This window comes from Mixophyes fleayi, chromosome 4 (genome assembly GCF_038048845.1).
Source record: "Mixophyes fleayi isolate aMixFle1 chromosome 4, aMixFle1.hap1, whole genome shotgun sequence".
Taxonomy (NCBI): domain Eukaryota; kingdom Metazoa; phylum Chordata; class Amphibia; order Anura; family Limnodynastidae; genus Mixophyes; species Mixophyes fleayi.
Genome location: NC_134405.1, coordinates 210,271,975 through 210,298,725, shown reverse-complemented (window position 1 = coordinate 210,298,725; position 26,751 = coordinate 210,271,975). Strand labels below are relative to the sequence as shown.

Genomic DNA, 26,751 nt, shown 5'->3' with positions numbered 1-26,751 from the left:
CAGTAAATAGAATCTGCCCCTGTATGTGTAAATGCCTGAATAACGAGATGCAGTGATCATGCAGGTTTTTTAGGTTTTTTTTCTTACTACATTACAAAGTGTCACAGACTCATTCACCAAAAGTCTTTTTAAATGATAAAATGTATATAGTCCCATTGATCAAACATGATAAACTATTTTTGGGAAAAAATTACAAACATGATTAACTGTATAGAGACAACATAAATGTCTTGGCATCAGTTTAACTGTGTCCACTTTACTGCTTGTAACTTACAGTAACAAACTCTTCACTCGTTCCACCGGAAGTATGTTCAGAATTTCAGCAGAGTCATCCAAACTAAGGAGGGTACTCACAGCCTGGCAGGCTATACACAGGACTCCTGATGGAAGGGAAAAAGACATAAGCCAATGTGCAGGTAACTAAAGCACCCCCGCCAAATCTACTGTCTATCAATTCATGAACATGCCTATGTACCATATATTTAACAACACAAGCACAATAGAACAGAGAACAAGGTTTAAGTTACTTTAATCATAATAAAAGCAAAGTATGTTCATTGATGTGCAGTTAGTACGTACAGTAGCCAAAAAATATACACCAATAAACCATCCATACGTAGCTTTAAGAGGTTGAAAATAAAATGGGCCATACTTGTGTATGGACATAAAAACGTATGTATAAAACATATATACAAACAGAAAATATTACTGAATAAGCTGGACCCTGTACTGAATGACATAATACAGATGTGGCAGGTCTATAAAAATGGCTGCTGAATTCCATTTTGTTGTTTTGATCTTTCATGTTTTACTGCGAAATAGTTATATAACCAAAGCAAAACCAGAGACATCTCCACATATCACATATCTTGCCAGGGCGTTGTCTCATTTGCTTACTGCACATGTGCAGGTTTCTTAACAGTATTGTACCAACAGGGAATCTGAAAATCACGATTATACCTTAAAATGTGATTTACGGGACCCTTGCCTTCTGGGTAACAATCTGACCCACTGCAGGGGTGTCAAGTTTTTTTTCCCAGTTTGTTTCTTCTAGCTTTCTTATCAGAAAGATGGGGCCCTGGAATGATCGATGACTGCACATATTTGCTGAAGACATCTATTGGCAGCTAAGTATTCTCTTTGTTTATATTATTAGCGAAAAAAAGAGTCATTAACTCTCAGAACCCAAAAGAACCTGGTTCCACCTGGAACAACAGATTAAATGGCAAATATGACCAAATGAAAAACCTTTTCACTAGTATGTGATGAGACTATAGGAAAAAAAAAAATATTGATGTACAGGAGAACTTAATTGAACAATATTTATAGTATTACCTACTGCTCTTTGTAACTTACCCTGAGTGAATTTTGTTTGGTGTATTAAAGAAAAAATTGTGTCTATAAAGCATGATAAAATCGGCCAGATTCTGTCCTTCTCCAATGGCCTGAGGAAAGAGAGGAAAAAAAAAAAAAAAAAAGTATTGAGAAATAATTAAAACCCAATACTTAGAAGAAATGCCTAAAATACATGGCAAAAAAGAGGATTTTTATACTCACGATAAATCCGTTTTTCTGATTCCATCTGGGGGACACTACTACCATGCTAACCGCCCTGTGCCAGATCGTATTGTTGCACATTCTACCCGTTCTGTGGGGGGAGTCTTGGGCTGCGCAAAATGGGGCCTCAGTGGACCAGTTATGCAGAGCAGCCACCTGGTCTTCGGTCCATACCTTTACTAAATTTTACCAGTTTTGGCCGTAGTGCTCTACGTGCCGAGCTGTCAAAGCAGTCCCTCCCTTAAGGTGGCTGCTTTAGAAAGACCCCATGGTAGCAGTGTCCCTCAGATTGGATGAAAGAGATAAGAGGATTTTTATTCTGACGATAATTCCGTTTCTCCGATTCCATCTGGAGGAGACTGCGTTCCCTCCTTTCTGCTCTTCTGCTGTTTGGTCTTTGGTTGGTTGACTCACCTTACTTGGTGCTTTATGCTTAAACTGAAGGCTGCAGGGGGGTTGCAGAGGGGAGGGGTTTGTCGGCAGCATACATTAACAGAGTTAACTGGTTAAGTGCCAAACTCCTCCTCCCCTCGCACAACCCCATGGTAGCAGTGTTCCCCAGATAGGATCAAAGAGAAAACACAATTTCAGTTTAGATTTTTTTTCATTCTTCAGTGCCTGATGGTGAACAAGGAATGGATAGGATGGTGGAAGTATATTTGTTTGTTAATCACACTGCTGTAAAATGTTCTCAAGGTAACATTTAGGGAATTTCAATCTGGATAGAATTTGATTCTAGGCTCATGCGGTGGAAAAATGGGTAAAACGCATAAAAACAAATGCTTGCACTTTGAAAACATTTTTAGAATGTGGTCCACATGCTTTTGATGTGTGTAACTTTTAGCAATACTATAATAATACTACACTATTCTGGCAATTAAAATTTTAGAATGCAATGGTGGGAACAATGCTTTAAAAATCCATTCACCCTATTTTAATTCAGGCACTGATTAGAACCTGAAAAGCATATTAACAGTGGACAAAGGTGTGAATAAACCCTTTATGTTTGAGCAAGAGATGGTAAAGTGTGGGAGTCAGCTTGGTAAGACTGTCAATTATGTTCAGCGGCAGGAGCTGCATTATACTTCAAAATACAAAGCTCCTATCCTCCACTGATGTGCAGTTCAGGACAGGAGTAACATTTTATAAGCGATACATTTCATTTCATTGAAAGTATACCAGTGGAGACCATTATTTTAGATGCTGAATCAATGTATTAGTAACTGGTGACATCACTAACACATGAGATACTTTGTGCTTCACAACTCAGTGAGGACTCTTGTTATTAATGAGCTGATAAACTGTTCAACTGTGATGAACTCCTGCAAAATAGCTACCTCTGCTGTGTGTAGGCAATGGTTACAATTTAATATAGATGACATATCAAATTCCACTCTTGCATTAAATGACCTGTAAAATATCTTAATTTCAGGGAAATGCAAATAATTGTTCCTAACGTTCCCGCGGTTCCCAGATTATATGTATAATTACCTTATGTGAGGCAGAACAAGAAGTGCAGCCCAACAATGTGACAGCTCATGTACGTCCTGACCTGGTGTCTGTTGAACGAAAGATAATACATAGTCCAGTACTGGAGATCTCTGGCTGTCACTGCTTTTCAACTTTACTCTAACAGAAAAAGAAAATACAAAATATAGAAGCAACCAAAAAATTGCATAACTTTTTCAAATAACATTTTCCATCTCGCTACCATTTTAAGCTATTTTCTCTTCTTTAGAAATGGAACTGACTCACCAGCTCTTAAAACTCCTTTGTGCCTCATTATTACGGACACTAAATTATTTTTTTTTTTATTTCCTTGCACTTATCTACCTTGCGTTAGTTCCTGTTCCTTTTAATAACCTCTCCCAACCTCTTGGGGCCAGTTCCACAGTTGCAGAAGAGGGGACTAACATAGTTGGCATAATATTACATCACTGCAAGCATAAGCAGGAACTGAAGGTCCAAAAATCTAAGACAACACGCAAAGGGTATAACTAAGCTCCCAAAGATTGCTCTCTCTCTTCAAATTTCTTATTGGTGCATCGCAGCAGATGATATAGATATCTGCTGCTTTGCATTTTTCTTCTAAATACATAGCAGTCCCCGTAGATGTCTATGGGTACTGCTATGTACCGCAATTTATTAACTTTTGTAAAAACTTTTACACTTGTGGTAATGTACGCCAGCTCAGGCTGGCGTACATTACTATTTCTGATTGTTTTCAGCACTGTAAAGCTCTGCTCCAAAGAGCAGAGCTTTACAGCGCATGTGCAGCAGTCACATGACTCAGGTCCTTCGGGTCACTGCTGTTCGGATGCCTGGAGGCAAGAGGAACGAAGAAGCCACCCAGGATCGCATTACAAAGATCGAGTGGTAAGTAAAAAAATCTTTTTCGCGGGAACAGCAGTTTATCGGAACTGCTGTTCCTGTGTTGGTAAAATTTGAGAAATAGTTCAATCCTTTTCAATGTGATAAGTATTGAAAACCATTTTTAATTTTTTTCCGATATTGATAAATGTGCCCCAAAGAGTCTTGTGGAAAAAACTGAGGTATCTACAGGAGAGGAGGAGCATAGTAGGGGAAGAGAGTGAAGATCAAAGAAGTTAATAGAAGTTAGATAAGTGTATAAACTCCTAGACCCACTACTATACCCCAACGTCTTGCAGTGTCCCACAATGGTAGGAAAGAGAAATTTAGATTTTAATTTGTGTATAAACCTTTCATTCAAAATATCCATTAAAACACACATGCACAAGAGTGTTGCATGTATGGATGCCTTGAAGCGTATCGCCACCCTAGATTAAATTTTACTGACTCATCTGTCAGAGGCAGCTACCAAAAAGAAGGAATTACTTGCCTTCAAAGCTCCAGCCTACCGTGGTAGCTTGTCATATCTGAAAGACGCTGTGGTTATTATGCAGAAGTGAAGAGAATGCCATAGTAACCACGGTGTCTGTCGGACATAAGAGACTAAATATGGCACACGTACATCCCCTTATCAAGCCTCTCTGCTCAGCCACTGCCTTCTATATTACTTCATGTATCTCTACCTACAAATATATTTTCATGTATCCGCCAATTAATTTCTTTACACCTGCATTGCCCACTTAAACCTCTGTGTTCCAACACTCCACCTCTGAAACTATATGCCTGTAAAAATGCATTAAGACACTTCCTGGAGCACTGGTATAGTCTAAACAAATGTCCACCATGCGGTTCATACCTATTTTCCTGCGTGCAACACTTTTATAAAAACTAAACGTATAAGAATATACACCGATCAGTCAAAACATGAAAACCACTGACAAGTGAAGTGAATAACATTGATTAGCTTCATTACAATGGCACCTGTCAAGAGGTGGGATATAGGCAGCATGTGACTAGTCAGTTCTTGAAGTTGATGGGTTGAAAGCAGGAAGAATGGGCAAGCGTAAGGATCTGATCAACTTTGACAATGGCCAAATTGTGATGCGTAGACGACTGGGACACAGCTCCAAAAAAAAAAGGTCTTGTTGGTTGTTCTCAGTCTGCAGTAGTTAGTCCCTACTAAACGTGGTCCAAGGAAAGACAAGCGGTGAACTGGCGACAGGGTCATGTGCACCCAAGGATGCACATGGGGAGCAAAGGCTAGTCTGCCTGGTTCAATCCCACAGAAAAGTTACTGTAGCACAAAATGCTGAAAAAGTTAATGGTGGCTATAATAGAAAGGTGTCAGAACACACAGTGCATCGCAGCTTGCTGCATAAAGGGCTGTGCCCATGCTGACCAGTGTCCACCATCGAAAGCATCTACAATAGGCACGTGAGTGCCAGAACTGGACCAAGGAGCAATGGAAGAAGGTGGCTTGGTCTGAAGAATCATGTTTTCTTTCTCTTCCCTGCCATTGGGGGGCACTGCGAGACATTGGGGTATAGTAGTGGGCTCAGGAGTCTTGTCACTTTAACTGCTAAGTCTTTGGACTCCTCCCCTGTTATGCCGCTCCTCTCCAGAGAGATCCTCAGTTTTTTGTAAGTGACTGGAGAGTCAAGGTCACTAGAGTATAGGCTCCTGCCTATACTCTGTTTATAGTTTTTAGGGTTACATGTTTTTATTTTTATTCCCTTTTAGGTGCAGCGCAGGATCCCAGACAAGACCCAGCAGAGTGAGTAGGACTCAGCTCTGCTCACTCTGGATCCTAGCGCAGGTAAGTGAATCTTCGCGCTCACATTACCAGCACATCTGCCGGCATTAGTTTTATTGGGCCAATAGAAATAATCAGAGGAAAGTCACTGCTTAGATGCACTGAAAAGTAGCGACAGGGGAGGATGCTGTATCAGCCTCTCCTCCCTTGCCGCGGACAGCTTGCCGGCAGGTCCCCGCTCTCCTCGCAGATAACGAGCATTTTGGGGGACATTTAAGCAGCGCTCACACTCGGGAGAGGTGAGTTGGCTGCAGGAAGATCGCGCGCTGTACTGGGCACTTCTGACAGCGCGCGCCGGGCACTCCTAGGCGGCCATTCGTGGATGGGGCCAGTGAGAGCGGAGGAAGCAGAGCAGGCAGCGCCAGGAAGGGGAGGAGTATTAAGGTAACTTCCTTCCTCTGTTCTTTCCGCGTGGTGGTGAGTAATAGCCTCTGGTTGAAATCGTGCAGCGCTGCCCTGGAACTCTCGGCTTGCCTCTCCTCCAGTGATAGCCTTAACTGTGTACAGATTTCAGGCTTGTGTGACTAGAGGAGTGTTGTCTGGAGGTGTTTTATATGTTTATATTTGTCTTGTGAGTTATTTCAGGAAAAGGAATTTTCACAGACAGTATTGTACACCCCTTTGATATTGGAGTGGTGCTCTTATTTTATAGAGACTTCCTAGCACAGGAGACTTCTATTTCTGTAGTCTCATTTTGTCTGCATTTCTTTTAATAATTATTTTAAGAAGCAGGACAATGGCTGAGAAGGGGACAGCTAAAAAGCAAGGGTCACTCTGTGCCTTCTGCAATGTATTATACCTGTGCAAAATGTAACACAAAACTTTCTGTTGGCCACACAGACCGAAACGCCCTTTGCGCAGCTTGTACTGCGGAAGCTCAGAGGCGAGACAACTCAGCCCAGGAGGGGTCTTCTGCAGTGGTAGAATCGCCCTGGATGCAATCCTTGTCTTTGGCTGTGGAGAAACTGACGTGATGCTGCGGGTAACAGAGGTACGTGACAACACTACCCCACTTACACTTGCAGGCAGCCAGTCTGACGAGAATGCTTCCACATCACAGGCTGGGTCTACCCACAGGGAAGATAGGCTAGTATCCATTTCCCAGAGGGGTAAGAGCTATTACTGATGCAGGTCTGGACAGAGATCAGCTCTCTGATCTCTCCTCAGCAGAGGAAGGTGAGGTAGATATAGACCCGGAAGGGGAGGCTCTCTATGTTTCTGACTCAGTCTCCACGAGTGGGAGACTTTGCCTAGGGTGGACACTCCGGTAGCCCGTTTAGCTTCATCTTCGGCTATCCTTGTCCAAGAGCGGATAACCCTTAAGGATTACACTGATAAGAAGTGTGATCTGGCTCTTCGCTCAGCTTATACCGCTGTGGGAAGTTTGTTTAGACCTAATATGGCTGTAGCCTGGGCTAACAAGGCGGTGCAGTTATGGATGAAGGCTTTGATTAAGGGCCTTAGAGATAACACTCAGCGTACAGAGCTAGTAAATCTAGCTGAACATGTACTAGAAACTTCGGAGTATGTAGCGAACGCTGCCATGGATGCAGTTTCTATAAATGCTAAGGCCTCTGCTCTTATTGTAACAGCTCGTCGTAACCTATGGTTATGGACTTGGTCAGTGGACGCAGACTCTAAGAGAGCTTTGGAGAATTTACCCTTTGACGGATTAACTCTATTCGGGGCGGAGCTCGAAAGGGTTATTCAGGAGACCACGGGAGGAAAGAGTTCTGCTCTACCCACGGTTTCAAACAGACCCCGTCAGGGTATATTATGTTCCTTTCAGCGTTTTGTTCCCGAGGAGGAGGTACCTTTAATAGAGGACATTCCTCAGCGTCTAGACCATCAGCTAATAGAAGAAGAGGAGGTAGAGGTACAACTAGGAGAGGTTTTGCTCGTCCAGCAGACAAGCCCTCCACGTGACATAGTTCTTCAGGGGGAGCATCAGGTGGGGGCACGGCTACTTCAATTCAGGGATCAGTGGTGGAAATCCACGACGGATCTCTGGGTTCGAGGAATTGTGTCCCAGGGCTATGTCATAGATCTAGCCCACTCCCCTCCTCACAGATTCTTCGTCACTCCTCTCCCCTCAGACGTGTTGCACTTCAGGAAGCCATTCAAAAGCTCCTTACTGCACAGGTAATAGTTCAGGTTCCTCCTCTAGAAAGGGGGAAAGGTTTTTATTCAAACCTCTTTCTGGTGCCAAAGCCAGATGCATCCTTCCGGCCCATCCGGAATCTTCGGTCTCTAAACAAGCAGCTGAAGATTCACAAATTTCGCATGGAATCCCTACGCTCTGATAGCAGGGATAGAAAAAGGGGAGTTTTTGGCATCATTAGACATCAAAGATGCCTACCTACATTTACCGATCTGGGAGGGACACCAGAGTCTCCTTTGGTTCGCAGTAGGAAGGGCGCATTTTCAGTTCAGGGCACTCCCCTTCGGCCTGGCTACCGCCCCCAGAGTCTTTACCAAGATCATGACAGTCATGGCCAGTCTATTGCGCCAGAAGGGCATAACAATTATCCCTTACCTAGACGACCTTCTGTTGAAGGCACCGTCTGTGGTCCTCTATCCCAACAGATTTAGACTGTTATGCAGTTTCTTCAGAGTCACGGCTGGGTGTTGAATTTACCAAGGTCATCGCTGGTGCCAACTCAGCAGATGCGCTTCTTGGGTCTGTTTTTCGATACTCAGTCTCTGAGAGTTTATCTTCCAGCAGAAACAGTCTTAGCTTTGCAGAAAAGGACCAGAGCCATGCTAATGGAAAAGAGAGTCTCGGTTCTCAGTTGCATGAAGCTTCTGGAGACAATGGTCTCGGTATTCGAGGCAGTTCCTTTTGCGCAGTATTACTCCCGTCCACTTCAGGCAGAGATCTTGCGAAAGTGGTCAGGGTCTCAGAGGAATTTAGACAAACAGATTATTCGTCTGTCCACGGCCACAAGGCTGTCCCTTGTCTTGTGGACGTTCCAATCCAACTTGGAGAGAGGCCAGTCCTTTCAGACCTGGTCTTGGACCCTAGTCACAACAGACGCCAGTCTGTTGGGGTGGGGGGGGGGAACCCTGAGGTCTATGGTCCCCTCAGGAAGCCACTCTTCCTATAAATGTTCTAGAGCTCAGAGCAGTGTACAATACTCTGATAGGAGCCCAGGAATTTCTAAGAGGAAAGCCTCTTCAGATTCAGTCCGACAACGCCACCACGGTAGCGTACATAGATCATCAGGGGGGCACTCGCAGCACGGCTGCCATGCGAGAGGCCAGACGCATATTAGCGTTGGCAGAACATCAGGTCCCCAAGATGTCAGCCATCCACATTCCAGGGCTGAAGAATTGGGAAGCAGACTTCCTCAGCAGACATACCCTTCATCCCGGGGAATGGGCTCTAAACAGTCAGGTATTCTCTCTACTGGTGGAGCGGTGGGGCCGTCCGGAGATAGACCTGATGGCGTCCAGTCTGAACCATCAGGTGCCGCGCTACGACGCAAGAGCTCGAGACCCAGCGGCAGAAATAGTAGATGCCATGTCGGCCCCTTGGCAGCACCGGATGGTGTACATTTTCCCGCCCATTCCAATGATAGCGCGGGTGCTAAAGAAGGTGAAGAGGGACAGAGTTCCCGCTATTCTAAAAGCTCCATTTTGGCGACACAGAGCGTGGTTCTCAGATCTGCTGTCTTTAGCAGGAGCTCCTCCATTCCGGCTTCCGATGCAGGCAGATCTTCTGGTTCAGGGTCCATTCCTTTACCAGGGTTTGGATCAGCTGGCTTTGACGGCCTGGCTATTGAAACCCCAATACTTAAAGCTAAGGGTTTTCTCTCAAGAGGTCATAAACACCATGATTAGGGCCAGAAAGCCTGCGTCATCTTCCATTTATTACAGAGTGTGGAAGACGTATATTGTGTGGTGTGAGTCTAAGGGATTTCATTCTTCAAGATTTAAGATTTCCCGTGTCCTGGGTTTTCTTCAGGAAGGTGTTCAGAAGGGTTTGCAGCTTAGTTCCCTCAAGGGGCAGATATCCGCCCTTTCTGTCTATTTTCAGAAAAAGATTGCTGAATATGCAGATATTAAGACATTTTTGCAGGGTGTGTTGCGTATACAACCTCCTTTTTGTCATCCTGTCGAGCCCTGGGACCTCTATTTGGTTCTTCGTGCTCTCACTAAACCTCCGTTTGAGCCTTTACAGTCTATTGACTTGCGGTATCTTACGTGGAAGACAGTATTTTGTTGTTGGCTATAGCTTCAGCACGGAGAGTGTCTGAGCTTGGGGCACTTCGCTGTGACCTTCCTTTTCTTATTTGTCACGCAGACAGGGCAGTCCTTCGTACCAAGCCGTCTTTTGTTCCTAAGGTGGTTTTCTAGATTCCACCTAAAGCAGGAAATTGTTGTCCCGGCTTTTAAGACAAAGAAAGACTCTTCAGAAGGGTCTATGCAGTACTTGGATGTGGTGCGAACTTTACAGATTTATGTAGATCGTACAGCGCAGGTCAGAAAGACCAGAGATCTGTTCGTTTTATATGACGCCAATAAAAGAGGCTGGTCTGCTTCAAAGCAGTCAGTTGCTCAGTGGATTATGTCCACGATTCGTTAGGCTTACGTTTCAGCTTCTCTAGCTGTCCGGCAGACTTTAAGGGTACATTCTGCTAGGGCAGTAGGTGCCTTCTGGGCGGCTAGGCACGGGGCGTCGGCGGAGCAGATGTGTAGGGCGGCGACTTGGTCTTCCGTCCACACATTTACTAAATTTTATAGATTTCAGGGCTGTGCATCGGCTGATGCAAGCTTTGGTCGCAGGATTATGCGTGCAGCTGGTCCAGAGCATTCCCACCCTTGAGGAAGCTTTGGTATATCCCCAATGTCTCGCAGTGCCCCCCAATGGCAGAGAAGAGAAAATAAGATTTTTACTCACCGTAAAATCCATTTCTCTGACTCCATTGGGGGGCACTGCGCACCCTCCCTTGCTCTGTATATAGTTCTGTGTGTGAAAACTTTGGGTATGGTTCTTTATAACCTGTCCAAGTTATATTACCTCCTTTACGTTCACTCTTGGTTATTCAAAACGGAGGATCTCTCTGGAGAGGAGGGGCATAGCAGGGGAGGAGTCCAAAGACTTAGCAGTTAAAGTGACAAGACTCCCGAGCCCACTACTATACCCCAATGTCTCGCAGTGCCCCCCAATGGAGTCAGAGAAATGGATTTTACGGTGAGTAAAAATCTTATTTTTACATCATGTGGACGGCTGGGTGCATGTTCGTCGTTTAGAGATGGCACAAGGATGCACTATGGGAAGAAGACAAGCCGGCGGAGGCAGTGTGATGATGCTCTGGGCAATGTTCTTATGGGAAACTTTGGGTCCTGCCAGTCATGTGGATGTTACTTTGACATGTACCACCTACCTAAATACTGTTGCAGACCAGGTACACCCCTTTATGGCAACAGTATTGCCTGATGGCAGCGGCCTCTTTCAGAAGCATAACGCACCCTGCCACACTGCAAAAATTGTTCAGGAATAGTTTGAGTAACATGACAATGAGTTAAAGGTGTTGACTTGGCCTATAAGATGCCCCAAATCTCTGGCATGTGCTGAAAACACACGGCCGAAACTTGGGAGTTTATTCATTGGCTAGTCAGAGCTGTTTTGGCAGCACAAGGGGCCCTACACAAAATTAGGAGGCTGGTTTTAAGGTTGTGGCTGAACGGTGTATGTATAGTAACATTAAAAAAAAACAAAAAAAAAAAAACAAAAAAAAAAAAACAGAGCAACACAGAACATGTGTATGTCATGGTTAAATGACATTCCTCAATATATAAATGTGATATTATTTGGATCACGACACAGAGGTTACAGTTATTCATTATCGTACATGAGGATATATTATGTAGACATGTAGTCATTTTCTTGCCTAATGGGCTATTACGGACATATGTGGTATAGTTTATCTCTTGTGCCACTGAAAAGAAGTATGAATGACATGCAATCATCAACTCATGCAAATAATTATTCTGGAACCTTGTGACTGTCTGGCACTGCTGAGTTTTTGTGGCACTTTAGAAATAAACAATGATAACGACGAAAGGAAAACAAAATATGGAACCCACTAATTACGCATATAAAATAACAGTGTATTAGTAAAGAGACCAATCAGATCGAGGCAAATTGTAATCACTTTAAAATTTAGGTCAGTATAGTTATTGAAGCAGGTAAAGTTGCACTTCTAAGGTTTGTGCTTGCACTCTCTTTAATAAGTCTGAATTTGTCTTGTGATACATTAGTGACCAGTGAGTGTGTGAAATGTGTGGTATCACAGCTCTTACAATAAAGACTGACAACTATCGTAAACAATTGTAGATGTACTGTGTGACCCATGTTAAGATCTATATAATCTTACGGTTTAGATTTTTCCACAAATACAAGAGGATATTTTTCAAATGCCATTGAAGCGACAGCGGGAGGCTCAGCTTTTTCCAAAATGAGCTTTGCTAAGATTGCCAAGGCCTCACTCCTAACGGTGGTATCCTCTTCTGAAAACAATGTTAGGACATACTGCAAGAAGCTAGGCAGAAAATGCTGAAAAAAATAAATAAATTAAAAATTACTTCAATAACCAGGAAGACAAGCAACAAAATTGATGTATATCTATTGATCCACACATGAGAAGATATGTTTTATAAGTGTGAACGCCTACAATGGAGATGACAGTAGCCAAAAGATCAATGTTAACTCAGCAGATTATGAATGTAGAAATAATCACCATCAAGAGTTATAAGTAATCTGTAGGCACAGATTTATTGGAATTCTCCGTTACTTATTTCACTGCCAACATAGACCTTTATGGATCCCAAACACTGTAGTGATTAGATTAGCGAGAATACAAAGCACATTTTCATGTAAACGAACATGCGGTGTATTAGATTAAACTAGAATACTGCCTATTAGTTCAATGGGTAGTAGTGACTTCTGTTCAGTCCATAAAACTGTGACCAACTCCAAATATTTGTTAGTGTCCCTCCCAAGCAAATGTGAAATACTAAATGTATAGGCCATTCTGTACACTTTATTTAATGGCTTATCTAACAGCACTCTCCACAAATTGGCTAAAAAAGTCAGAGAATAATCTCCTAAAAAGCAGATAATATTGCAGGTTCTGAAGTTTTACTGTGTTCTATAGCTCATGCTGTCAAAGGTGCCGCATGCAGTTGAATTCAAAGAGCTCTGGCAGGATCAAAGCATTTCAGAACAAGGAAAACCCTGCTTTAATACATTCTTGCCTGACTGATGAATTTTAACAAAGCATACAAGTAATCAATTGCTTCTTCCAGATGATACTTGCCTGTTCAAACTGCCTCATTGTGAACATTTCTTCTGAGAACTCCAAAAGTAATCTCCGTGAAAATCCACTTTCAAAAACCTACAAGATAACATATGTTTATAAAGATTTGTCAACCCTCACTTTTTTGTCTCTGTCCCACACAGAGATGGAACTAGCGAGCTGTGGACCCAATGCAGGTAAGCAGGGAACTTGGGCCCACAGCTTGCTAGTTCCTGTGCAGTGGGTCCACGGGCCCCAATGCACCGCACCTGCTGCCCCCATGGTAGTCCCACATATTTATAATGACAAAGAAGCAGAGCACTATGCAGAATATGCTTAGCTATATTACATGTATAGATCTACCAGTACAGAACACATGCATTATGTATACATCATATTACAGCAGCAAGACAAAGGGGTCAGATCACCACATTTTATTACATGTGAAACCATCTTCTCACCTAAGTCTAGGTTTTTCTACTTGACAGTCAATCTTAATTCACTTATACAAACTTTCATTTTTATGTTTTACTTCTTTAATGGCTATTAAACATATTGTCTGTTTATAACTAGGACCTATATCCAGTTAACAAATCAGTATAAGATATGAGCATCATGGTCAAAGAAAAACTACTCTGCATAGAAGCAATTATCTACATCTTATTAGGTAATTAATAGTGACTACACATAGCTACTGTTAGCAGGTCTATACAATACATGGGTATTGCATAAAATATGTTGATTTACACAAAAATAAATATTAAGGACTCCTGGACCCACTACTATACCCCAATGTCTCGCAGTGTCCCCCAATGGCAGGAAAGAGAAAAAACAAAATAAAAGTGCAGACAGATTATACAATGAAGATGGAATGAATCTGTTTTCTACATATTCATCAAGCCATCCACATGTCAAACACTAGTTTTTAGGTGTCTTGGAACTTTGTATTTACTATATGTGGAACCTACATAAAAGACATGCTCATACATTTCACATGTTCCAAAACAACTATCCTAATTTTTGAATGATATAATTTACCTTATTTATGGCTCCTCTAATCTCAGAGTCTGGTAGCAAACTGTTTTCATTGAGGAGTAAAGTAGAAATGATAGCCAAAAGTCTATTACAGCAAGATGATGAGATATTTGATGTTCTCAGCAATTCTGTTAAGGTCTAAAGAGATTAAAAGAAAAATGGAAAAAACACATGAGTCTCTGTTGCATTTAGATATCAGCAGAGGGAATAGGGTTAAGAGAAACTCACCGTACAGACACGTTCTGGATGTGGGATCTTTGAACCCTGACTATGTTCCACCAGGATGCTATATGCCTCCAGTAGCCTTTCTATCTGATCAGAGCATTCTGTACTCTGACTGGGAACCACTTTCCTTGATAGCTCCAGCAGTGACTCCTTGAAAAATATAGTCACATCAAAACTGCAATTAGCACATTTCTAAGCATGTGTTCAATCCTACATAGCAACCATTTCTGATCTGTAAGCACTGGGAACAGGATGACATTTTCATACATCCGTCAAACATTGCAGTCCCTAGACCCTTGTAATTTCAGTGCTTAAATGGGGCAATAACTTTTTCATAAAGCTCCCAAAAATCAAAACAATGGGAGCCTCCTTTTCAGACAAAACTCCCAGCTAAACAAAACTACATGGGAATTGAATAAATATTAAACATCAAAGAGGAACCCCAAGCCAGAAAGCATAAAACCTTGCTAAAATGTGTATCCCTTTATACCTGGACTTTGCTTTAACAAACAGATTACATTTTAAACATGTCCCAGTGAGGCTACTTGATTAATTTAAGCTTTATTCTACACTGAAAATGTGCACTGTATTTTTAAGCAATTTATTATTGTACCTGAATATTACTAAAAAGTGGTTCAAAATGTTCCTTGTGGATATACAATGTAGTAGATTCCACAAAGTGCTTCAAAGCCTCTCCCACCAGACTCCAGGGCAGCAACTTCTTGGACTCAGTCACAGGTCCCAACTTCTGTAGAATCAGTCGTATTGCCTACCAAACAAAGCATGCACACTGAATATATATAGCAGCAGATGAACTGTATTGAACTGCAATTTAGAAATATTCAAATTGTATCAGGCTATATATAGAAAGAAGTCTTTACATTGATTACAACCGTTAGATAGTTTATCTGGTGTGCACAATGTTTTTGGAACAACACAAAGTATTTGTATCCTATTATATGAAGTGCAAGAAACCTAGAAAACTTCCCAAGTAAACAGAGGATTTTTTACTCACTGTAAAATCCATTTATCTGACTCCATTGGGGGACATTGCGACAATGGGGTATAGTAGGTGGGGATCTGGAGTAAAGGCACTTTAATACTCAAACTATTTGAGTGGATGACTCCTCCCCTACTATGCCCTCCCATCTGGAGCCATCCTCCGTTCTCATATAACAAAGCCGAGAAGAGAGGGCCCAACTAGGCGTAACAAGAAACCGCTTAAAAGGTAAACACCAACAACAAAACCATCAGAGCAAGGGGAGGGAGCGCAGTGTCCCCCAATGGAGCCAAAGAAACTGATTTTTACAGTGAATAGAAGAACCCCTTTTTTTTCCTGCCATTGAGGGAGGGAGGGGGGGGGGGTTGGGAGCCACTGTGCCAATGGTGTCCGTAATGGAGGGATTGCTCTGAAACAGCTGCACATAAAACTTTGTGCACAAAGTTAGTATCCTGAGATGCAAAGACCTGCAAATTGTAGAATTTGGAAAAAGGTGTGGACAGATGACCACATAGCAGGTTCTGTGGACTGTAGTCTTGCAGATGGGGTTGCTAACGGGCAGAGCACACAAGAGGAAGTAGGTGCATTTTCCTGAATGGAGACGTGAGTGATGTACATTATATAATAAAAGTTAACCTACTGGTATGTTTTTGGAGTTTAGTTTAACTGGCTGCTATTAAAATTGACATTAGTCTCTCTTGGTGTGTGTTTGCGTGTGTGTGTGTGTGTGTGTGTGTTAGAGAATTTAGTGTGTAAGCTCCAATGGGGCAGGGGCTGATGTAAAATCTCTGTACAGCGCTATATAAATAGCCGATGATGATAGCAGCACAGCACAACTGTTCGGCCAAAGGACTGCGATGTACACCCACGAAGCAGCAATAGCCCTGGTGGAATAGCCGACTGAACAGAATTCCTAAGGAATTGTGGATGTAAGCCAACGAGCAACAGATTATTTAGACGCCAGCCAACCATACTTGTCGGTATCATATAGGATGAAAAGAGTCATTAACTTGACGAACAGAAACCGTACGTTTCACATAGTACCAGAGGACCTGGACCACATCCAAAAGGTGGAAGGACGAATCAGAAGGCTGTGACGTAGGACAAACGCCGGTTCGACAATCGCCTGGTTCATGTGGAAACAGGAGACTTCGGTACAAGAGAATGAAATACCAAAAAGGGGTTTTACTGTACAGCACTCCCAACTCAGAAACCAGATGAGCAGAACAAATAGCGAGCAAAAACACCACCTTTCATGTAACATAACAAGAGATCAAAAGGCTCAAAGGGCTCCTCAGTTAGAGTCCCAAGCACCAAACTGACATTTCAAGGTTCTACCAGATGTACAAACGGGCACTGAACATGTACAGAAACGTCTGCACATGTCATGACTGCCAACTTGCCCTGGAGGAAAATAAGGAATGCAGAAACTTGCAGTTTCAGAGAATAGAGATGAAGGCCTTTGTAAAAAACTGGCCTGCAAAAAGGATAGCAAGCAGGAAGGACTAAAGTGAAACCTGTGACCTCCACATCACAGGATGTAAAATTTCCACACCCGGGATAAATACAGCCGAGATCACTGGAACAAGGAGTTCTGTCCGGGACATAATTCACGCAGCCACCTGCATTGTCATTGTACTACGTGTTCTCCCCTGATGGTTCAGGTAGGCTACAGCCTTAGCATTGCCCAACTGGACCTTCAGGGGCCTTCCTTAATCCTGAATGAGCGCATTGTGGAGTGCTCTGATCTCCAGGACAATGATGAGCAAGGAGGATGCCTAGGGAGACCAGATGCCCTGGAGCCGAAGATGACCGATGACCGCGTCCCAACCAGACAGACTAGCATCTGTGGTAACCAAGGTCCATTACCACAAGTGAAAGGACTGACCCTTGACGCGATTTGCTCTAGTCAACCACCATGTGAGGGAACAATGCGTGGCCTTGGACAGCGTGAAGATCTGCCTGCCCAGATGAAGGGTGGATTTGAACCATATCACAAGAACCTCCACCTGGAGCAGTGGTGAATGAAACCCGGGAAGAAGGGCACAGCTTTGAACACAGACACCATGGTTCCAAGCAGTTTCATGCAGTGGAGAAAGGATACTTCCCATTCTGCCAAAAGGGACCTGGGGGTATATTTACAAAACTGTGGATTTAAAAGAGTGGAGATGTTGCCTATAGCAACCAGATTCTAACTTTCATTTATTTAATGCATTATACAAAATGACAGCTAGAGTGTGATTGGGTGCTATAGGCAACATCTCCAATTTTTCAAACCTGCAGGTTAGTAAATATATCCCCTGGACTTGTTTGGAAGCAAACAAACCTTCTCCAAGTGAATGTGATGTAGAAAGACACATTTGGACGGCGCCTCTAACAGGTCATCCAAATAAGGCACAATAGCGACGCCCCAAGAGCACAGAAAACCTGCCATGACGGCCATAATTTTGGTGAACACTTCGGGTGAAGCAAGTCCAAAGGGTAAGGGCCGGAACTGATAATGCGCCTCACAGACAGCAAAGCGCAGGATATACTGATGCTCTTCCAATATAGGGGCGTGCAGGTAAGCATCCTTGATGTCTAGGGATGCCAGGAATTACCTCCACTGCATTTCCTTGATCACTCCTGGATCACAACGACCCCATCCGAAACCCCAGAACCCGAACCTGCTTGTTGAGAGTTCGGAGATTCAGGATCGGACAAAATAAGGCTTTGGAACCACAAAGAGATTGGAGTAAAACCCCAAACATATTTCCAGAGGAGGAACCAGAACAATCACACCCAATACCAGAAGCTTTTTGATAGCCTCCTATAGTACCTTTTGAATTCGCACAAGGACAGACCTGTGGTGAAGAGTCTGTGTGTGTGGGGGGGGGGGGATTTGGGGGAGTTTACGAGGTCCATAATAAAGCCTCAATCTTCCCAAACCCATGCACCCAAAGTCGAAGCTCACCATTGATCTTGAAATCGCAGCAGATGGCCCTCAACCACAATATCGTGGCGGGTTACCCAGACATGTGGAGGTCCTGTCTGACGGTTCATTTGCCAGAGTCCTGGCCCCTATAGGAAACACCTCTGGAGGAAGTTGCCCTCGACCGTCTTAGGGGATGAAAGGACAGAAACTTTCTTTTAGCACCGCCGACAGGCAGAAAAGAACTCTTGCCACCTGTGGCCACCTGAATGATTTCTTCCAGCTCCGAACCAAGCAGAGAAACACTATCAAATGGCATAGAGTTCCAGCATATGCTTTGAGTCCGCATCAGCTAACCAAGAGCACAGCCACAAAGAACGCCGGACCGCAATAATGAGAGCAGAAAATCTGGAGTTTATGGAAACCGCATTCAAAAGTGCCTGACCTAGGAAGTCCAAAGCTTTCTGAATATTTTCAGCCAACAATTAAGTCCTAGGTCTATGTTCCTGCAGACCCTAAGCCAAATGTACCTCCCATGTTTGAATTACCTTGCTGACCCAGGCTGTAGCCATGTTTGGTCTAAACAAGATTCCATACGCGATCTTATAAATGCTGACACTGTTCTCTCCCTCATGGAGATCTGTGTCAGCAATCTCAGCCCCTCCAAGGCCGCGATGCTGCATCCTGTGACATTGTTACCAGCAAGAGCACTGCTTATTGCCAAGGGGATGCACTAACAAACGTCGGAGATCCGAAGGAGCATTGCAACAGCTAGTAAATAGCACGCACTGTTCAATAAGAGAAGGAGCTGACAGGCTGTCGGGGAGAGGAAAGCCTAGAAAGGCAGCAGACGGGTTCTTCACCACTTTGGAGGCATCCTTATTCATTCCAACATGTCAAAGAAAAAGAAAAATCAAAAAAGAGTAAAAATAAAAACACAGGGCAAGAGCACACAGAAAAAACTCCCTACTTTAGAAGGCGCTTTACTAAAACTGAGGATGGCTCCAGATTGGGGGGGGGGGGGGGGGGGGGGGGGGGGGGGCATAGTGGGTATCTACTCAAATAGTGTTAAAGTGCCTTTACTCCAAATCCACCTACAATATCCCATTGTCGCAGTGTCCCCCAGTGGCTGAAAAGAGACACATAAAATAACACCAATGCATGATTAAAAAAAAAAATCAGTTTTCAATTTTATGGTATTTATAGATATTGCCAATCAGGTGGCATCTGTCACTCAAGCCAAGAAAAGTCACATAGTGGAATAAAGGTCACCATGTTCAAACTCTTACATGGACAGAATTGCTTACATATATTCTTTCTTCATTTGCAGCCAGTTAATTACCTTGGTGGCACAAGAGTGAAACATGTTTCTGACTCCTTTGCACATCTCAAATAGCAGCTGCCCCAAACCATCCACCTTCTGTGGATGTTCTTCCAAATCCAGGAACATAAAATGTAACAGTTCATTCAAATCAGGCACCTAAAATCAAAAGAAAACCAGGTTCAGATCAATGTGTTAGGATCAGAAAATAGACTAAAAGCATTTTGGCACAGGAATCTACTTTTATATACATTATGGTACTTACAAATCTGAAAATATGTGCACATTAACAAAACATAATATAAGGGAGAAGCAATTTTCCTCAGATCTCCTGAGAAACCTTATTGCTATATTACAACCATAATATAAAGATCCAACAGGAGTGCAAATTATAGATGGGTTTCCTCAACATTGAAAACAAATAATGTAAATGTAATTTAACTGTTACAAATATGACAAAAACCTCAAAGTAATTCTTCTGGACGACCTGGCATTCATTTCACAGTCGACCCCTCCCCTACTACTGGATCTTTAGAAGACTTCCTCAACAAACCTACTAACAATAATAGCCTCTACCTTTTACCTCACCTGAGTGAACCCCCCCCTTCTTTCTCATAGTAATTTTATTATACATAGTGCACCTGACTATTGTGCATGTCTGTTGGGATGGAAAGGAAATGACAAGTTACCAGTTACTTACCTTTCTCATTAGAAAAGCAAAGCTTTCCGCTGCAAAATTTCGGATGTGCTCTTTATGATGAGCCAAGAGTTTGCTGTATAAACTGAAGTCAGAACAAAAAGGGTGTCAGCAGCTAAGAATACAAATAAAATTTCCCCACCCTTACGTATTATGAGAACATTAAAAATATCAGTCAATGTTTCATTTAATCACTTCTACAAAGCCTGAAATCTTTCTTTGTTGACATTAAAGATTAACTGAGTCTAATCAAATGGAGAACTCCAGTCACCTAACCTGCAATGTTTTGCACAAATCCCCCATCCTTCGGATAAATCATGAGGTCCCATGAATGCCACAATGAAGATGACTGAAGTTCTCTAGTAACAGCAACATGAATTAGGAGAAACACTGCTGCCATTACTTCAGCATATAATTTTTTTACCTTATACAAGGTTCATTATCAGCATCTATTTATATAGCGCCACTAATTCCGCAGCGCTGTACAGAGAACTCACTCACATCAGTCCCTGCCCCAATAGAGCTTATAATCTAAATTCCCTAACATACACACACTAGGGTCAATTTTGATAGTAGTCAATTAATCTACGAATATGTTTTTGGATTGTGGGAGGAATCCAAAGCGCCCGGAGGAAACACATGCAAACACAGGGAGAACATACAAACTTGACACAGATAAGACCATGGTCAGGAATCAAACTCATGACCCCAGTGCTGTGAGGCAGAAGTGTTAACAGCTAAGCCAATGTTGTATATTTGTTAATAAACATAGTGACCCAACAGAAAAGCAAAGCAAGTAACACCACCAGGAAAATATCACATCAGTTACATTTCAGTATTCATATGGCTTTAATGAAATCTCAATCTGAACACATTGTGCAATAATCTGAAGGTGTCTAACCCTTTTTCCTTCCAATTTTGACTTCTCTTGGGTTGGTGTAGCAACACAGATTGATAAATTCCTAATTTGCATCCCACATTGTATAAACTTCACATTATGAGGTATAACTTTCTTCGCTGTGTTTACAGCTGTAAACAGTAAGGGGGGTATTCAAATGTCGGCGGGTTCCGCCGCGGAAAAACTAATACCGTTAATACGGTAATCTCTCGCTGGATTTCAGCTCGCAGCTCCCTGAGCTGCGAGCTGAAATCCAGCGAGTAAATTACCGTATTAACGGTTTTTCCGCGCACGATTACCGTAATAACGATAATAGTGCACGGACCGCGGGATTTTCGGCAATACCGCCAACAATTGAATATGCCCCTAAGTGTTTTTATGATAATTTGTATCAGTCAGTTGAGGGACAAATACATTTCTATGAAACACAAAAAGTGTTTAATTTTTATATGATGAATTGAGTGTTCCTATTTGACGATTTTAACCTTGAAAGGTACAAAGACCCTAAAATAAAAATAGCTATAGAAAATCAAACTGAAGATGTTTAAACCAAAATGTAAAAATTGTGTTTTAAGATTTTCCAGGTGTTAATGATCACATATCAGCATTATAGTGTGAAAGAACATGGACAGATTCACCAAAATTCAAATGTCAATACTAGCATCTTACCAACAAGGTGACTTGGCTGCTTGTAGGCAGACTACCTACTCACCACATTGTAATGTTATTACAGGTTGTTTACATCTTTTGGCTCTAAAGATTTTAGATCCTTATTTTGGCATGTATTATTGTGAAAAATTACATATTGATAAGATACTAGTATCTTATAAACATGTGATTCTTGGTATATAGGAATTTTCGTGAATGTTTACTATAATTAAAAATATATTGCCAACATGTGTGATTGTTAACACTTGGAACCCAGAAAGCTATTAGGATATACACATTCTTTTTGTACCCTATTGTATACAAGAACTTGGGGACAGTCTGGCAAATTATTGGCTTAAACCTGGTTTACTTACCTGGTTTACTGGTGTCTTCTATATTTTAACAAGATAACCCAAGTATCACTCAATGTCAATTCAGACACAATGTAAACACCAGAAGCAATTTGAGAATCCTATACTGTGAACTTTCATAACTGAGGATAGCATTAAAACAAATTAAATAATTGGAATAATAATGTGAATACCTGTATATCGTTGGCATGTCCTTTACCATCATTCTCCACAGGTACTTGTACAGGTAAGATAAGGATGTAAAGGACCATTCTATCAGTGCAGTGTCTTTTGTGTCCAGTAAGGAAGAAATAGCTTTAAAAAAGTCTTGGAAATGGGGGTAGAAGTCAGCTTGAAGATCTCGAGCCAGCTGGACCACCAGACTGAATGGAAGAAGCACAAGGGTTAGTTTACCACAGAGTATAAACAAAGCTGTAGACTAAGAAAACATACTTGTACATTCCTATGTTGTGTGAAATCCCCACATCCAATCCCCATTTATTATAGGACTTAGATTAGCTTGGATACACAGTCTAATAAGTTCCATTAACGCTTGACTTGAGGCGATTTCAAAGCTATATTAGAAAAATTACTTACATGCAACCTTACATTGTACTAGGGATATTGCAACAATTTTTTCTAATCCATGATATATTCTAGTTTAGTAACATTATAAACAACTCTGCTAACATAACAAGTTAATAAATAAATGCAAAGTACAGGTAGCAGAAAAAAAATGGAAACATCTTGGTAAATGAGGAAAATGGAGCATACTGAAAGCATGTGCTTCCACAAAGGGGTGGCTCATGTGTTAATTAAGCAGTAAGCATCCCAATATAGTCAGGATCATGTATAATAATGTTGGGCTGCATGGCTCAGAGAGGAGATCTCAATGACATGGAGCAAGGGATGATTGTTGGGGCTCGTTTGGCAGGAGCTTCAGTGAACAAGACAGCTTAACTTGTTAATGTTTCACAAGCAACCGTGTCTAAGGTGATGTCAGCATGGAACTCTGAAGGTGAAAGATCATATGCAGACGGCAACAGAGGCCAAAAGCCAATACTCAAGGGTCATGTTATCTGTTTAATGCAAAACAGGTGAGCAACTACAGATCAATTAACTGTAAATTTCAACCTGTGAGAAGCATTCAGTTAAAAAAAAACAAAACAAAAACAAAAAAACAAAAACACTGATGTTCTCATCAGGCTGCAATGTATAAACTGCTCATGTGACCTAACAACACATATTTGCGATATCAATGGAGCAAGGAGCAGAGACAATGGACTACCAAGGACTGGAGGAATGCATCATAATCAGATGAATAATCCTTCACCAAATTCTCAACAAATGAACCAGTGCACATCTCCAACCTAAAGAACTCTACAATCTTGAGTGCCTGATACAAACAGTGAAGTGTTCAGTTGGTTCTGTAATGTTGGGGGGGTGCATGTGCTGTCAAGGTCAATGCTAATCACTACTTAATGGTACTGAGTGATCAGCTCCACCCAATGTTGCAGCATTTTTTTTCCTGATGGGAGGGGTGTCTTCTAAGGGTGACAATGCCCCCCATTCACAAAGCATATGTGGCTTCCAAATGGATTGGTGAGCATGACATTACATATGACATCCATATGTCATGACTTTCTCAGTTATCAGATCTGAACCCAAATGATCTAATGATGCTATACGCCTGAGACAGGATTTTCCACCACCACAAACCAGGTGGTCTGTAGAGTAGAATAATGTGTATTACATCTCTCTTGCACAAATTACAGATACTGGGAGATTTAATGCCCCATCGGATTTTTATTGTGATGGTCACAAAGTGGCCCAATGCTCTATCGAGTGACTATTATTAGTATATTAATTTTCTTTGTCCATTACTGTATACTCGGTGGAAGTTTGTAATTAGAACTTAAGAGGGATGCAAAATATATCAACACTAGCAAAACTAGAAAAAAATAAATATATATATACATATATATATATATATATATATATATATATATATATATATATATATACACATACATACACACACACACACACACACAGTTGATATGCTTAAAACATCAGAATTTTTCACTTCTACACTTTGTTAGACACACATTTGTTTAGGCTACCCTGAATTAATCAATTCTTCCATGAGTAGCACAAAACAAGATTAAGTAAAGCTGTAAGAAAGGAAATGGCACATATCTCTAGAGATCATGTCGTAATTGAAGTCTTGTACATACTCAAGCAGTGGCTGGTAAGCGAGGCTGTTCTTCACTTGTAGGTGGGTCTTCAGACTTTGCACTATAGCATTCTGGTGGTACACCAGCAGATGAAATGACTGGCATTTATTGGACACTTCTCTGTAAAATGTAACTGAACAACAGGCAATTAGTTTTCCACTTAGTCTCTACATTAGTAGCAATAAGATAATGACTGATTCATGAGACAGTATATGTACAACATATCAGTGAATAAGGGAGCTGCAAATGAAACCATGTCAACACAAGCCAGGAGCCTAGCTGATCGATAAATACAAAGTAATTATTCTGCTTAATGATTAAGCTTTTAGGTAAAACAACACAATGGGTGGTTCTGTTCATTTCTATAATACATATCTTTAACTAATATATAATATAGCAAACGCTTACTTTGAAGAATAGAAAGAAAATAAATTGATTCACTGTTAACCATTTCATCCCAAGATATAATATCCACAATGAGACAGACTTTCATTTGATCTCAACATGTAATTGTAATTTGACCTGTTGTTATGATCATGCGAATCTGGAGGTTGTAGACCCTGTAGTTCAACTGACAAGACTGGTGGAGTACCGGACATCTTCAAGTGCTGAATGCATGTTAAGATTCCTCTTATTCAGCTTCAGAAAAGGCAACTGGAACCCTCATCATAAGGTGATGATAATCAAAAGAAGTACCCAGATTAATAGAGCTTGTAAAAAAAAGTAAAATAAAGTATGGAGATAAGGGCTGGGGAGTGGTCCCTGTTCCAATGCTCCTTATAGGGGTTTAAATTAACAAACATCACAGTCACTCACTTCTCTTGGGTCTGCACTAATGGTCGCTCAATAATACAATCAGGTTTTTCCTCTCACTTTGCTTGGGCAGTGTCAATATTTGATGGCGTTATTTTTGTTTATGCTTTGATTTAATAAAAATGTTCCTTCATTTCAATTAAATACATAGATTGAGGACTATAAACACTGGGTTTCAGAACTACAAATACTGGAACACTGCCAAATATTGATTATGTGTAGCTGTGCAGAATATTATAATCCACTTGTTAAAATGGTACAGTTGTATGATATAAAACACAATATTTACACATATTTGAAGCAAAATAAACATAAGAAAAAAAAAAAGAGACATTTTCACGAATCTAGTGATGTAAAACTGTTCGACATGCCCTGTCTACAATAAAATACAAAACAATTCTGAGAAGGGCTACTAAAATAGTAAAAGGATTGCATAACAAACCATACTAGGAAATACTTCAATAGCAGAATATGTACAGCTTAGAGATGAGAGGGGGCAGAGGTGATATGACACACATATTCAAATATATAAAAAAAATACTTTATTGAGTTCCAGGAAGCAGTATTTTTTTAAAACAAGATGATTTACAGAACAAGGGGACATACTTTTAAAGTTGATGGAAGACAAGGTTACAAACTAAAGAACATTTGCACCTGCATAGTCATTCTATGTAATAGGTGCTAGCAAAGATATTGCTATTGTTAAGACTTGGATATAAATATTAGAAATAAAATAATACATTAAAAAAAACAAAATCATACAACCCCCCTTCCCCAGCACAAAAGACAAAAACAAATCTTCAAACCACAAACTCAAACAAAATATACACCGAAATAAAACAAAAAGGCTAAATTAACCTGTAGGTCATTTTTTATGTCAAATTCTATTTTTCTATCAGAAAAACAACTGACACGTGTTACATGCAATAAAGCTAAAAAGATACACTACAAAATTGTTATTGACGTTTTGGCTGCAGAGTGAATACATGACAACCAAAGCACTTTAGCAGCTTATAAAATCATTTTTAGATTTCATTAAGGCAATTATATGGAAGTAATAAACCACACTTCCCTAACACCATTTTATGCACTGTGCACACACCTCGCAGGATCACATAAAGGTTGTATTTCTCTATTCAACTAACAGTCAATTGAGTGGCATTTCAATCCATAATCTGCAGATTGGAGAGGAGTAATTGTCTATGAATTAAGCTTGTGTAATCCAATATGATTAAATCAGAAGTATTAATATACCACTTTAGAATCCTTTCATACTGCGTAAAAATGCAACTTTTATAAACACTGTAAAATAAACAGACACTGTATTATAATCAGAAAATCGGACAGGCCTTGGCGGGTTAACCACAGTGTTATATTGGAGTTGCTAAAAATACCAATTAAGAGCACAAGACACTTACACATAGGATAATTTTTCAGTAGTCACAAATTAAACGATTACATTTAATTTTCAACCAAGCAATTATATTATTTCTCCCACATATGGGCATACAGGTATGGAGACAAAATACATTCACAGAAAAAACTCAACATGAATAGAAACAAGTTGTTCAC

General features: G+C 41.2%; 1 protein-coding gene across 1 annotated transcript in view; it reads right to left on the bottom strand.

Annotated features, from left to right (window-relative positions):
- The window catches only part of UTP20 (UTP20 small subunit processome component), a 128,256-nt gene that overhangs the window by 96,287 nt on the left and 5,218 nt on the right, over positions 1-26,751 (bottom strand). The window contains exons 4-15 of the mRNA XM_075209252.1: positions 24,367-24,499; positions 22,324-22,512; positions 20,237-20,318; positions 19,558-19,695; positions 14,918-15,073; positions 14,308-14,454; positions 14,083-14,217; positions 13,066-13,143; positions 12,124-12,302; positions 3,049-3,186; positions 1,357-1,445; positions 275-380 (exon numbers count right to left, since the gene is read on the bottom strand). Of these exons, the coding sequence (XP_075065353.1) occupies positions 275-380; positions 1,357-1,445; positions 3,049-3,186; positions 12,124-12,302; positions 13,066-13,143; positions 14,083-14,217; positions 14,308-14,454; positions 14,918-15,073; positions 19,558-19,695; positions 20,237-20,318; positions 22,324-22,512; positions 24,367-24,499 (1,570 nt within the window). The remainder of the gene's footprint in view (positions 1-274; positions 381-1,356; positions 1,446-3,048; positions 3,187-12,123; positions 12,303-13,065; positions 13,144-14,082; positions 14,218-14,307; positions 14,455-14,917; positions 15,074-19,557; positions 19,696-20,236; positions 20,319-22,323; positions 22,513-24,366; positions 24,500-26,751) is intronic.